Source organism: Scleropages formosus, chromosome 11 (assembly GCF_900964775.1).
Source record: "Scleropages formosus chromosome 11, fSclFor1.1, whole genome shotgun sequence".
In the NCBI taxonomy this organism is placed as follows: Eukaryota; Metazoa; Chordata; class Actinopteri; order Osteoglossiformes; family Osteoglossidae; genus Scleropages; species Scleropages formosus.
In genome coordinates, this window is record NC_041816.1 from 23484208 (window position 1) to 23497014 (window position 12807).

General features: G+C 41.0%; 1 protein-coding gene across 3 annotated transcripts; it reads left to right on the forward strand.

Annotated features, from left to right (window-relative positions):
- The first annotated feature begins 17 nt into the window (after nucleotides 1-17).
- Nucleotides 18-12470, forward strand: LOC108941266 (uncharacterized). 3 transcript variants are annotated; one of them, XM_018763976.2, is made up of 8 exons: nucleotides 18-227; nucleotides 1839-1961; nucleotides 4479-4585; nucleotides 4871-5130; nucleotides 5435-5502; nucleotides 5961-6148; nucleotides 6977-7654; nucleotides 11661-12470. In XM_018763976.2, exons 2-8 carry the CDS (start codon nucleotides 1897-1899, stop codon nucleotides 12362-12364), a joined length of 2070 nt encoding a protein of 689 aa, XP_018619492.2. In that variant the 5' UTR covers nucleotides 18-227; nucleotides 1839-1896; the 3' UTR covers nucleotides 12365-12470. The 3 variants fall into 3 exon arrangements, with proteins under 3 accessions (XP_018619492.2, XP_029112077.1, XP_029112079.1); XM_029256244.1 differs by having other exon boundaries at nucleotides 11664-12470; XM_029256246.1 differs by lacking the exons at nucleotides 18-227; nucleotides 1839-1961 and adding an exon at nucleotides 3966-4114.
- The last annotated feature ends 337 nt before the right edge of the window (nucleotides 12471-12807 follow it).

Genomic DNA, 12807 nt, shown 5'->3' on the forward strand with positions numbered 1-12807 from the left:
GCGGCCTTTTTCCTCTTCACACGTCACTTCCTGTACCGCAAAGATTGTGGTACAAGCTGAGAGGGCCAGCAGACGCGCACAAATGTTTCCAAATAAAAACTTCGCCACTCTCAGGGACAGAAAAGTCAGTGCGTATAGTGCATAATACGTCCTGGATGTAACAGTGTTGAGATTGTCGAATAAGGTGGCCGAAAAGAGTCGTGCAAAGGCGGCGGATTTTGAGGAAGGTGAGTGTGTGTGTGTGGAGCAGTCAATGTGGCCAATGAAAATGGCTTCCGAAAGCTGGAGGCAAATCGCCAGCTGCCTGCACATTGCAGAACTGTTGAATCAGAGAAGACTTAACGGTTGTAATCGTTGCCTCAGTGCACCCGTGTACGATTTAACGTTATGTTCAGATATATACGGCAGTTTAACGTGTGGCACTGCTTGTGTTTTTCCCCAACGTTTCTCCTTTCTTTTTTTGAGTGACGTTACCGTCGACCAATTACATCTCTACTTCGTTTGAACGGTCACGATGGGGTGTTCAGTAATAGCCAATCGAACCTCTGCATTGTTGGCTGGGCTGCGCTTAAGGTGTTTGCACACGTCACTCATTTTGCGGGGTTCCAGGCGACCAATCGCAGCACTGCTTTGTTGGCTCCCAAACGCTGGTCCGGTCGCAGACGACCAATAAGACTTTGGGGGTGGGGATTTTCGGTACGTCACCCACAGTTGTGAATGAGTGTTTTCCATGGCAGATGGGCTTTACAAAGTTGTCTATTGTAGTGTTACTTGTTATTCATTTGCATGCATTTTTTTTTGTTGTAAATCGTTTTGTTCAGGAGTTTTTCTTATAGGGCTTGAAAACCAAAAAGATTTTCAATAAAACACCAGGATGATGGAATAAGTGTTTTGTTCTTTGTTAATATCCATGCCCACACACAAGCACCTTGGTTTATTGTTGTTGTTGTTGTTGTTGTTGTTTTTTTGTGCTGCTGCTAGCCTTTATTTTGTTGACACTTTTGTCCAAGGTCACTTAACAGCAATACTTTATAATTATTGACCCATACAGCAGGATATTTTTACACTATCAATTCAGGACTTGTGCCTTGATCAAGGTTACGATCATGCCAGTTGTGAGATATAAACTGGAAAAAAAAAACAAACTTAAGACTACATGGCAGCAGCCCTAAACAGGAAGTTCCCTCCTGATCCCTTGTATATATAAAATGCATAGTCTAAGTGGAATTCAGACCTGTGATCTCTATATTTGGATGACTTAAGGGGTTTTGTTGTGCTCGGCAGTTTCATATTCCGGCTTGGTTTCGTTTCTGCTTTGGATTTTTCCAGCCCAGCACAGACTACTACCATTATTGGCTGCAGGGGTGTTACACTGGCTCTTTGCACCCCTTTTTCTTCTAAATTCTAGTGTCTCAATCACTCATCAAAGAAGGTAGACCCTTAGTAATATCATGAAGTATCTACGGTCGGTCCATGAATTTGTTCACACAAAAACAGTGATTTATATTAATTTAATACTTTGCTTTTTCAACCATTTGCAATAATTATAAGATGTGAAACAGAATCAATGTTGTGGCTAATTGTGGGAGTGGAGCGAGTTGTAATACTTTGTCGAATATGAATGGAAAAGAATCAGATTTTATTATTATTAGTTACGGCCGTTGTGTCAAATTATTAGTTATAACCTATTGTGTCAAAATATCATTACAAATTTCTCTGCAATCCAGCCTCATACTTGTATTTCACTGAGGCTGAAGTGGAATCTGTGTTCTAGTTTCACTCCTGTTGTACTCTTGATTAACCCTTTGTTTTTCCCCCTCTCATACTGCCTGTCTCAGGGGCCATCATGCTGGACTAAGGAGGAAGTTGAGGGTCCCTCATCTTGTGCGATGCACCATGGCAGAGTCTGCAACCAGCCCGGCAATTCTGCTCTGTGATGCAGAGACTAGCTGCAGTCCGAGGTAAGCTTTCCATGGCCCCTGGTTCTCTTCGGCCTGGAGCTCCCTGTGCTTTAAGTGCTGCATACACTGCTTTAATAATGATAATTACTTGAGCTAAAGCTTTTTACCCTGCAGTTTCCAGGCATCTGCAGTGACACTGGTATAGGTTGCCATGTACCATGATTAGTCACTCAGGTATCATTCAGCCTTTAACTTTTGAGTTGCAAGTGGGATATGATGTGTATTTTGAATACATCTAGTGGAAAAGTAATTGCAGCACAATGGCTAATGAGTAGGTCCACTTTTCTGTTAAGGTCTCATACACGCCATTAACTGTGCATGTTGGAATATCGACCTTCAGGAAGGGAAGTTTAGTTCTTTGGAGGATTAAGGTGACTTAAATGTACTTCACTCGTTATGCTCCAGAACTTTACGTAAAGGGTCGTTGACGTTTACTTCTGGTTATTAGGATAACCATGAATGGCATTTAGCATTGTTTGTGTCGTCATTATTATCTTGGAAAATGAGGACATCATATGGAAAGTTTAAGATGCAACTGGTTGTCCAAGAACACTTGATGCTTATGTTACTAAAACTTTCTCTGAGATGTGCAGGATGTCTCTTTGGAGAAAAGTGTCTGCTAAATGAATAAATGTACATATACTATGCAGAGCAATAATTAGACTAAGTGTACGTCTGCCCTTACCAGTATACATCATCATGTCACAACAGATGGATTGAAATTATCCTTTAGTTTTTTTTTTTCCTCCCTTTGTGATTATAATTAACTGTGAAAGGTGGCTCATTGATATTTTTTTTTAAATTTTTTGGCTGCTGCTGCTTATAACTTCAAGCTCTGGTTTTTTGCTCATTGGATACAACACACACACGCACACAGTGACTGAAACCGCTTGTCCCGAGCGGGGTCGCGGCGAGCCGGAGACAAACCCGGCAACCCAGGCCGCAAGGCCGGAGGGCGAGAGGACGCACCCAGGACGGGATGCCAGTCCGTCACAAGCCACTCCAAGCAGGACCCGAGCCCCAGACCCACCAGAGAGCAGGACCTGGCCAAACCCGCAGTGCCACCACGCCCCCCCTTCATTGGATACAAGCATAGCCATAAATAGAAACTCTAGAATAATAAGAAAAGAACAAGGAAAAAAAACAATTTGGTGTGCAGTTTTTGTTGAGAATGGCTCACACAACTGTTTATTCAGTCCTGCGATGACTTTGAAGATTATTTTGTGGCTCCTCTTAAACTTTTGACAGCAATCACTAAGTCTCTTCCGATACCGTTTCTCCTTTTATGGCAAGCGCTGTCATGATTTTTAACACTGCTGTTGTCAGAAAATTGCTGGCAATTTCTAAAAGATTTTTCTTCCTTACCATTGATGCACCTGCAGATGGAACACTGACAATTTGGCTTCTTTCAAAACCTAATAGATCGCTGACATTCTTAGAAGCTGTATTGAAGTCATGTATTGAGAGACTTATGACTTATGTTCTAAGACCCCCAGCGGATGCCTCAAACTGCAGACAGTACCGAACCCTATATATGCTATGTTTTTTCCGGTACATGCTTACCTGTGATAAAGTTTAATTTATAAATTAGGCACAATACGAGATTAACAACAATAACTAATAATAAAATAGAACAATTATAACAATATACTGTAATAAACGTTATCTGAATGTGCTCTGTCTCTATCTAAGTATCTCTAAGAGATGTATACAGCGGGAGGGATGGCACAAGATTTCATCATGCTACTCAGAACGGCGCGCAATTTAAAACCTATGAATTGTTTGTTTCTGGAATTTTCTATTTAATATTTTCTGACGGTGGAAAGCGAAACCACGGATAAGGGGGGGCACTGTAATAATAATAATAAAGAATTAATAATGCTGTAATAACTAAAATGTTCTTTGTAAAACTTTCCATTTTATTATCTTTGAGCTTCATTAAGATTAAAACTATGTAAAATGATATAAAGTAAAAATACCTTCTTTTGACAGACTCTTATTCAATGCTGATTGTTCACCAATTCATGCCATAAACATGTGCAACGCTCCTGATCTCCTTATGGATCAGTGATACTTAGAGACATCAGACATGAGCTGTAAACACTGTGGAAGGGAGATGAATTAATGCAGTCCTTCACTCCTGTTTTGTTTTGGTGAGTTTTCTGTTCCCAGCTGGTGCCTGGGTATGGGAATGCAATTTACTTTCTTTCTGTAATAGATGCAATTTTTTAAAAATGGGGATAAGTTAAGAAAATTCAATTAGAAATGTATATATACTGGAAAGTGTTTGTATCTATAAAAAAATTGTAATTTGAACATTTGTTACATGAGGAGCCTGTGTATGTTGCAGTAGTTAAATATATATGTATTTTACTTTCAAAACATACTGTTTTTGGACAAAAAAAAAACACCTGAAATGTGTTGCATTTGATGTACAACTTTTTAAATTCACCTTTTAAATGTGGTTCTAAAAATCTCATTTATACTTAGAAGATGGCTCTCTTGCTCTCGTTACAGGGCGATTAGCGACAGAGACGGCTTTGAGGCTGAAGTTCCGATCAAGAGTCTCAAGGTCGAGGAGGGCTTCTGCTTGCCCGAGAGCAACCCGAGAGTAGACTTCTGGTGTGAGTTTACATATTGTTATTGAGCTCTGAGGCTTCAGATATCTCTTCAGTTATCTTTTAGTCATGTGTGTTTATGAGCAGTGGTAACAGTTGTTTATTTCCAGCATTTATCGTACAGTTCGAAACAACACTAGTCTTCTAGAAGGTTAGGATGTATGAGATTTATTTTAAGCTCTGTTCTGTTTTAGCTCAGTTATGCCATTAGTCTGGAAGTTGGTACTTGTGATTGTCGTTCATTGTAAGGCGAAGGTGATTTGATAGTGGCTGTGTTGCTTCTCTCTGCAGTTTGTGAAGACTGCAAGGAGTATTTCATAGATGAGTGCCCCAGCCATGGTCCCCCCGTCTTTGTGGCTGACACTCCGGTTCCCCTGGGGGTTTCTAACCGTGCCGCCCTCACAGCCCCCTCTGGCATCCATGTCATCCAGGAAGGAGGTGAGATGGACGTGTGCTGTGTGGACAGGGGCATCCTCAAGGGCTGCATCTTTGGCCCGTACCAGGGAGAGGTGGTCTCTCAGGACAAATCTTCAGGCTTCTTCTCCTGGATGGTGAGTGGAGGCTTCTGTTGCTGCCTGTCCTGCAGTGCAGCTGTAATCTGAGCTTCTAGGACTCCTCAAGCAAAGAGTGGAAAGGGTGACATGTTCTATACCGTAAAAATGATGCTGCCAGAAATGCATTAGTGCCAATTAAATAACCTCAGTCCTATTTGTAAAGCACCCAAAGTTTGTAAAAAAAAAAATGGCTTCAGAATCCATGTTGCCCCCCAAAGATATGGAATGTCCCCTTAGTATTACATATAAATGATTTTACGCTCAATGGTTATTCATATTTATACACTTTTTTTTTTTTTAGATAGTTGATGAAAACAACACCTACAAGTCCATTGATGGCAGTGATGAAACCAAAGCCAACTGGATGAGGTATTTCTTTGATTTTTGTTTAACTGCATTAATTCCTGTTTGTGACATCATATGGGCTACAGGTGTTGAAATGCTTTAAGGGTGCAGTCTTAAACTTGCTGGTGCAAGACTGAAAGGGAATCCTGAGTAAATTATCTAGCTGTATAAATTGGTAAAAAAAATTGTCAATCATTTTAGATATAACACAGTAACAGTAATAATTCAAGATGAGCTATTTTATTATCAAAATTTCTATACCATCCCATGATCCAGTGTTACACAATTTAAAGTTCCTATGGTGTATGGCTTGGGCTTGTTGAGTTGATGCTGAGACGTGCGATCCATTTCATACAGCGGTTTGAGAAGAGAACAGCGAGTTTCCTTTTAGCGGAAATCGCAGGAAATCCTGTTGATACACACATGGCAATCGTGGGTTCAGGCTCTTCAAGAGTAGCATTGTCTCTCCCCCATCTCTCCAGGTACGTGCGCACCTCAGCTGAAGAGAGCGAGCGGAACTTGACCGCCTTCCAGCATGGAGAACACATCTACTTCCAGGTTTGCCGGGACCTGCATGTGGGCGAGAAGCTACGGGTATGGTACAGCGATGACTACATGGCCCGCCTGCATAGCACGTCCCTGGACAGTGGAAGCCACGCCCTGGCCTCAGGTGACATGATGGTGCCCTGTCACACATTGCAATGTGGTGACTCCAAACACTACACCACCTACTGCTAAGTATTTTAAATTTTATTAACAAAAATCTCAAGTTCCTGTTTCCTCTGTCCCACCCATGTGCTGACCTCTTTCATAAAACATGCCACAGAGTGTCAAAACTAGGGGTGAATGAAGACAATGTTTTTAGGTATGATCACAATTATATAATTATGGGCAGTATACTATTAAATGGTATATAATTTCTTTCCAAAGGAAACAAACGATATTGTTGCCTCTGTGCAGATGGATTATACAAACTTAAAGTGATTTTGCTGCTGTTGGTGAAATGGGGAACTAGGGATCCTATTTCATTACTGCATTTGTGTGATCAGCAATGGTAGGTATTATTAGTCTTGGTCTGGCTGGACTGTAGTTTGAGCTGCTTTTAATTACAGCTCAGTTCTATTGTAATGGGCTTCCACCAAGCTGTTCACCAAATGGATTGCCTCTTACAAATCATGTTAAATGTATACCATCTTATACTCTGCTTTTCCCAGCTCAGACTCGAAACTACGACTACTGTAGGTGGATAAGCAGCTACTCTGTATGGATGAAGGGAATCAGAATCATATGCATTACAATTTTAGTTTCACTTTTTTATATATTGTTAAACAGCAGTGCACCCAGCATTTTGAGATGGTATTTAAGATAAAATGTTGGGAAATGCAGAAAGTAACTGAAATTTGTAGCGTGACTTTTATTCTGTTGCCTTGTTTTTGTTTTCATTATTTATTGCAGCAACTAATGATGTGTTTTTCTTTCATCTGGCTCTGGCTAACAGCTTTCAAAGGAGAGGAGCTTCCTGTTTGGTCAAGCCCATGGAACGTGACCGCAAGAGACAGGGAAGCCACACAGGCACTGATAGAGCACTACGGCTCTCCAGAGATACAGGGCCTGCTCAATGACAGGACCACCAAAACCAAACAGATTTTTGAGATCATTGCCTGCAGAATGGAGGCACAGGGCTTCCTGGTCAGTGAGAACTCATGGAAGGCAGGTGAGCGCTGCTTTCAGAAGTGGAGGAACTTGGAAAGGACTTACAAGGACTATGTCTTGGCACGCAAGAAGACTGATGCTGGGAGGAGGAAGCAACCTGAGTTCTTTGAGCAGTTCCATGCCCTCATGGGCCAGCGGCTGAGCTCCAAGTTGGCAGCAGCAGCTAACTCTCCTGCACGTGCTGGAGCCAGTGGAAAGGCCGTTGCTCCACCTCCAGCGTTGCCGCTCTACACCATCGTGGTCCCTGCCAGCCATCCTGTAACTGTCAGCATCCCCTCCACCTCCGCCTCAGAGACGGAGAACAGCGTCCACGCCGGCACCACAGGGCCAGAGCCTCTGACCAGGAAACCAGTGAGGGAGAGAGTCCCTCACACAAAGCTGCTGCAAGACCGTGAGGAGAAGGAAGAGAAGACAGAGAAGCGTATCCAGAAGAAGAGGAGGAGATCGTGGTTGGGGCAGAAGGGTGGGTTGACTGTGGAATTTCACAATTTAACCTTAGAGTATAGTTACCCCTGCAATGGCAGCTCCAGTGGTTTAACTGCAGGGCTATGCAGTATTTTCATAATATTAATTTCTGCAGTAGTCTTTAACAGAAAATGTAAGTGTTGGCAAGAAAAAATGGAAGGAAAAAACCCGCAGGGCATACAACATGTTGGCCCACTGGTCAGACTGCGGACCCATTCTATATGCTTAGGGTATTATCACCTACTAATTGACATGCATGGCAGACTCACCACCTCTCTTTCCATTGTGCCACTGGCAGTCTCTGTCCTCTCACTGTCTTATATCCAATCACAGTCACTCCAAAGTCCCTCCATGCTCAAGCCCATCCAGAAGGCCAGAACTCTGCCAGGCGAGCACAGGTGGCCTTTTCAAGCCCCTTAGCTGATTCCCTGCACACCCATCCCTCAGTGGGAAGAAGCATCCAGTATATTACTGTATAAACAAGCTTTGTATAGTGTGTGCGTGCGTGTGTGTGTTTGTGTGGGGAGATATATGTGTGTGTGTGTGTGTGTGTGTGTGTGTGTGTGTGTGTGTGTGTGTGTGTGTGTATATATATATATACACACACACACATATTCTTACCATGGTTTTGCAAGAATTCACAGTTCAGAGAAAGGTTTGTGAAACCTTTGGAATTTTTCTGCAGAAATTGCTTCTGAAATGTCATCTGATTTTTCTTTAAATCATATTTTTTTGTCAAAACAACACTGAACATTTTCCTTATCTTTATTGAAGAAATTATTTAAACAATCAAGGTTATTGTTTGTGAATACTCATGACCTTGCGCAAACCTCTGAGATTTCTCAGATTTTTTTGTTATATTTTTTTAAGAAAGTTTCAGCATTATAGCAAACTCGAGGTTTTTGTTACTTTTAATGTTGTTTTTAATTTAATTTTTGACAAGACCGCCGTGTAATTTTTCCAATTTAATTTAGCCCAGATTTTTGGTGTTACTGACTTAAAATTAGTTGTAAAATATGTTTTATGCTCATGCGTATGGGCAAGGGTCTACATACATACGGTGCTTTGCAAAAGTATTCAGACCAATTCTGTCATTTTACTGAATCAAAAATGGTATACTGAAATTTTGTTCTTACATTTTATTTCAATTCAGTTAAACTAACCCTGATTATTTTAAAGTGACATTTTTACAAAAAATTGAAACAGGATGTTTACATTACTGTTCAGTCCCTGTGAATCATTAAATCATGTTTTGTGGATAAAACCTTATTGTTATAGGACCATTCCCACCAAGCTGAGAATTTGAGGGAAAGGTGTGAGAATGAAGGCTATCATTCCACAGAATTTGACAAAGTAATACAGATGAATATGAATGAATGATGATGTCACTCATGTAGTCTAGAAGAGGTTGTTCCTCAAAACTCTGTGCAAATAAAGGGAACTTGTGATACATGCTGTAGAGAGGTCAGGAATTACTTTGACGGAGCTACAGAGGTCAGTAGCTGAGAGTGGAGAAAAGACGTGCCGGTCACCCACATGAACAGCTTTGTCTAACATTAGCCTCTGTGGGAGGGTTGTCCAAAAAGAGAAATCACTCAAAAACAACCATCTTTAGACATGTCTGTTGTCATAAGATAAAAGAGTGATCTCACTGCTATGGATAAAAGTTTTTACTGTTAAATGTAACTAAGGTGGAGCTTTTTAGCCAGCATTTAAAGTGCTCTGTATTATGCAAACCTAGCACTGCCCATGATTCAAGAAATAATCTCTCTAAAGCAAAAGATGGTGGTGGCAGCATTATGTTGTGGGGCTCCTTTTCCTCATCGGAGACTGGAATCTTGTTGAAATTAAAAGAATAATGGATAATGAGGCAACATATAGAAGTAAATATTGCAAGAGAACCTAAGTCTAAGCTTCGTTGAGCTAAAAACAACCTTAGGAAAAAGTGACCTTTTCAGTGATAGAAAGCACCATTGTTATCGCTCAGGAACAAAAGGTGAATGTTCTGCAATGTCCCAGTTACAGTCCTGATCTCAACCTCTTGTGAATCCGTGGTACTGTTTGAAAATGTAAACACCATATTTGCCTAGAAGAATGGGCCAAAATTACTCCCAAATAGTGTAAAAAGCTTGTGCACTTACTCCGAAAGATTTAGAACTTATTACAGAAAAAGGTGACTCTACCAGGAGTGTGCAGGGTTTAAATACTTATGCAAACAGGAGTTGTTTTTTTTAAATTTTATTTTTCTGACATTAAAAACAATTCCATTAAGTTTTTGTTCCCGTGTTTTGAAATAAAATATAAAGAACAAAATTTCATTGTACTATTTGTGATTAAGTAACGTGAAAGAACTGGTTAAGGGTCTGAATACTTTAATAAGGCACTGTATTAATATGATCTGTGCATTGAATAGATAATTATTAGTTTTGCATTGAATCAAAGCAAGTGAGCTAATAACAGTAAAGCAGCATTTGGAAGGCATTGAAACCTGTAGCATTTGTATGAAAAGGCCTATAAAATTCCACAGAATTGGATTAGTGTAACTATATTGGCTAAATTTAAATAACTTTTTCCTACAATTTGATTGTAGGAAATAATTTGATTAAAATGTGTTTTCTTCATGGATGTTGTTGTTGCTAAAGAAGGCATTAGGTGGCACCAGAGAAACATACTCGCAATGTACATTAGTCTGTGCAGTAAAAATCATTTTTTTTCCCCATTAAAACAGTGATTAGTTATTAAGTTATTTATGTGCAGTTGAGGTAAAAATGGTCTGAGGTCTCTGTACCTTCCCAGGTCAGGGTAATAAAGAGCTAAAATGTGAAGGAAAAGGTAAATTTTCTCTTTAATGCATGAATGAAAATGAATGGTTGTGCACTTGCTAATGATTTTTTTTCCTACCAGGCATGCACTAGTATTTCCCCTGCTTTTAAATGATCTATTTCTTACTCATAACTCATAACATAAAAATTAATTCTGTAATTTCAATAATTTTAATGAATAATCAATTATAAAATATGTCATTGCACAGTGAGAACCATCACAGATATTAGGAGTTGCTTGTTTTCCCAGTGGTGGGAAGATAATAAATGCAATTAGCACGGTGTGAAAAATGCTGTGTCTCTGGAAATAGTGCTAGATGAAGGAATAGACCCCCAGGCTCTACAAGGAAGGGTAGCCATAGCTACTCTTTGGATTGTGGGGAAAAAAACTCAGTAGAGCATTGAAACTACACACAAACTGAGCTGGATTCGAACCTACACCCAAACAGCCCTGCTGCTGTGAGACAACAGCACTACCCGCGGTGCGATCACAGGAACAATTTCATTATTTAATTTCATTTAAGGTTAAGATTAACACATAAATAGCCAACATAATTTAACTAATCACTGTTTTAATAGGGATTTCAAACAGCAGTTGCTTTTATAGTCTTGTCTGTCACTTGAAATTATGGATATGACTTTTCTGTACCTTGTAAATGTCATACAAAGCTAAGGCTGACAGATTTTATGGTGAGTTGCTAACCATCTGTTTAATACTATATAGCTAGATTTTTATCTGACAATACAGTCAGTTTATAGGAGGAAATTAATACATCAGGTGGAGGCGGCTGACACCGATTTGGTTTTAGGAATTTCTCAAAACCCGAGTTTTTATGCAGTTGTCATTATTATATATTCGTAGTTGCAGTTTAGTCGGTTTTTACTTTTTTTCGACTAATTCTCTTTAGTGAGTTTTTCACAGGCGTTTTCATCACATCGACATGTTGTGAGGTGCTGTGTTGTCAAGGCAGTTCATCCTAGTTACTTCTACAGTTTGGAAGTAAATACTGAGATACAGTAAAACCTCATTTCCCACTGTTAGGTCCTAGATTTTAACATTTTTAATTATTTATGAAAAAGGTCAGTGAAGGATTGTGTGTAGCTTTGCACTTCTAAATTTGAATTATTCCTGCTGTGGTTTTGTACACAGTTGAATAACAGTGGTTATCTGTGTTTATCTAGCAGCTGAAAATGGAGGGATCCTGCCAGTTTGGTCAGACCGGAAGGTGACCCACCTGGACGTGGAGGCCACAGAGGCGCTGGTGGAACTCTATGGTTCTCCTGAGATTCAGGGGCTGATCAAGGAGAACAAAACCCGAACCAAGAGGATATTTGAGATCATCGCCAGCCGGCTGGAGGAACAGGGCTTCCCCATAAGCGATGTGCCGGAGCGGGCTGGTGAGCGCTGCTTCCAGAAGTGGAGGAACTTGCTGAGGGCGTACAAGGAGTACGTCATGCATCCAGAGAGGCCGGATGCTGCCAAAAGGAAGCCACCTCCTTGCTTCGAGCAGCTCCGGGACCTCCTAGGGCACCGGCTCAGCGTACAGCCGTCAGCCAACGACGGCCCTTGTGACGGCACCAGCCCCGATGAGGGAGCAGACACCGAGGTGGAAGGTGCGTGTCAATCAAGTCCCCCTGATGGGGTCAGTATGCCCTCCAACTCCTACCTCTACGCAGTTCCCTCAGGACCCACTCCGAAGCGGAAAAGGGTCACTGATGTGGCAGAGCTTCTCCAGGAGCTCAGGGAAGAGGACCGGCGAATGGAGCAGGAGAGGGAGAGAAGGGCGGAGAAACGCTTCCAGGAGCTGCAGAGCCTGCTCCAGCAACAGCACATGGAGAAAATGATGCTGATGAAGGAACTGATTGGCGCCCTCAAGAAAAAGTGATGGGCATTCCTGCAAACACGATCTTTTTACTTTCCTTAATAGTATAGCCTTTTATTTTTTATCTGAATGTGGCTCTTGAGAACATTGTGTTACTGTTTTTTTTTTTTTTTTTGGTTCCTTAACACTTTTGTCATGGGGTGACATGGAGTGTCTCCGGCAACTCATGTCCCATGTTGCCACGGGTTAGTAGTATTGAACAATCTTAAAGAATACTTAAAGGCTGCAACATAGATGCTAAAACAGTTACCTTCTGTGTACTGGAAGTAGAGCTTTCAATGGTTCTATATGGCACCTTTGTTCAAATAAACCATTGAATTAATGCCAGCACTTATCCTTGTGGTTGTTTCAAGTGAATCCGTTAAATGTGTCAAAGGTTTACCTAATGTACGCATATTTGTACGGCCGAGAGACTGGCAGGAAAAGGTTGCCGTCATAAGTACCGT

What these genes read in the sequence shown, in the direction of transcription:
- LOC108941266 (XM_018763976.2), top strand. Translation starts at nt 1,897, where the DNA reads ATGGCAGAGTCTGCAACCAGCCCGGCAATTCTGCTCTGTGATGCAGAG. An exon ending in CAGGCTTCTTCTCCTGGATG is followed by an intron (nt 5,131 to 5,434) that starts GTGAGTGGAGGC and finishes TTTTTTTTTTAG; the next exon opens with ATAGTTGATGAAAACAACAC. An exon ending in ATCGTGGTTGGGGCAGAAGG is followed by an intron (nt 7,655 to 11,660) that starts GTGGGTTGACTG and finishes GTGTTTATCTAG; the next exon opens with CAGCTGAAAATGGAGGGATC.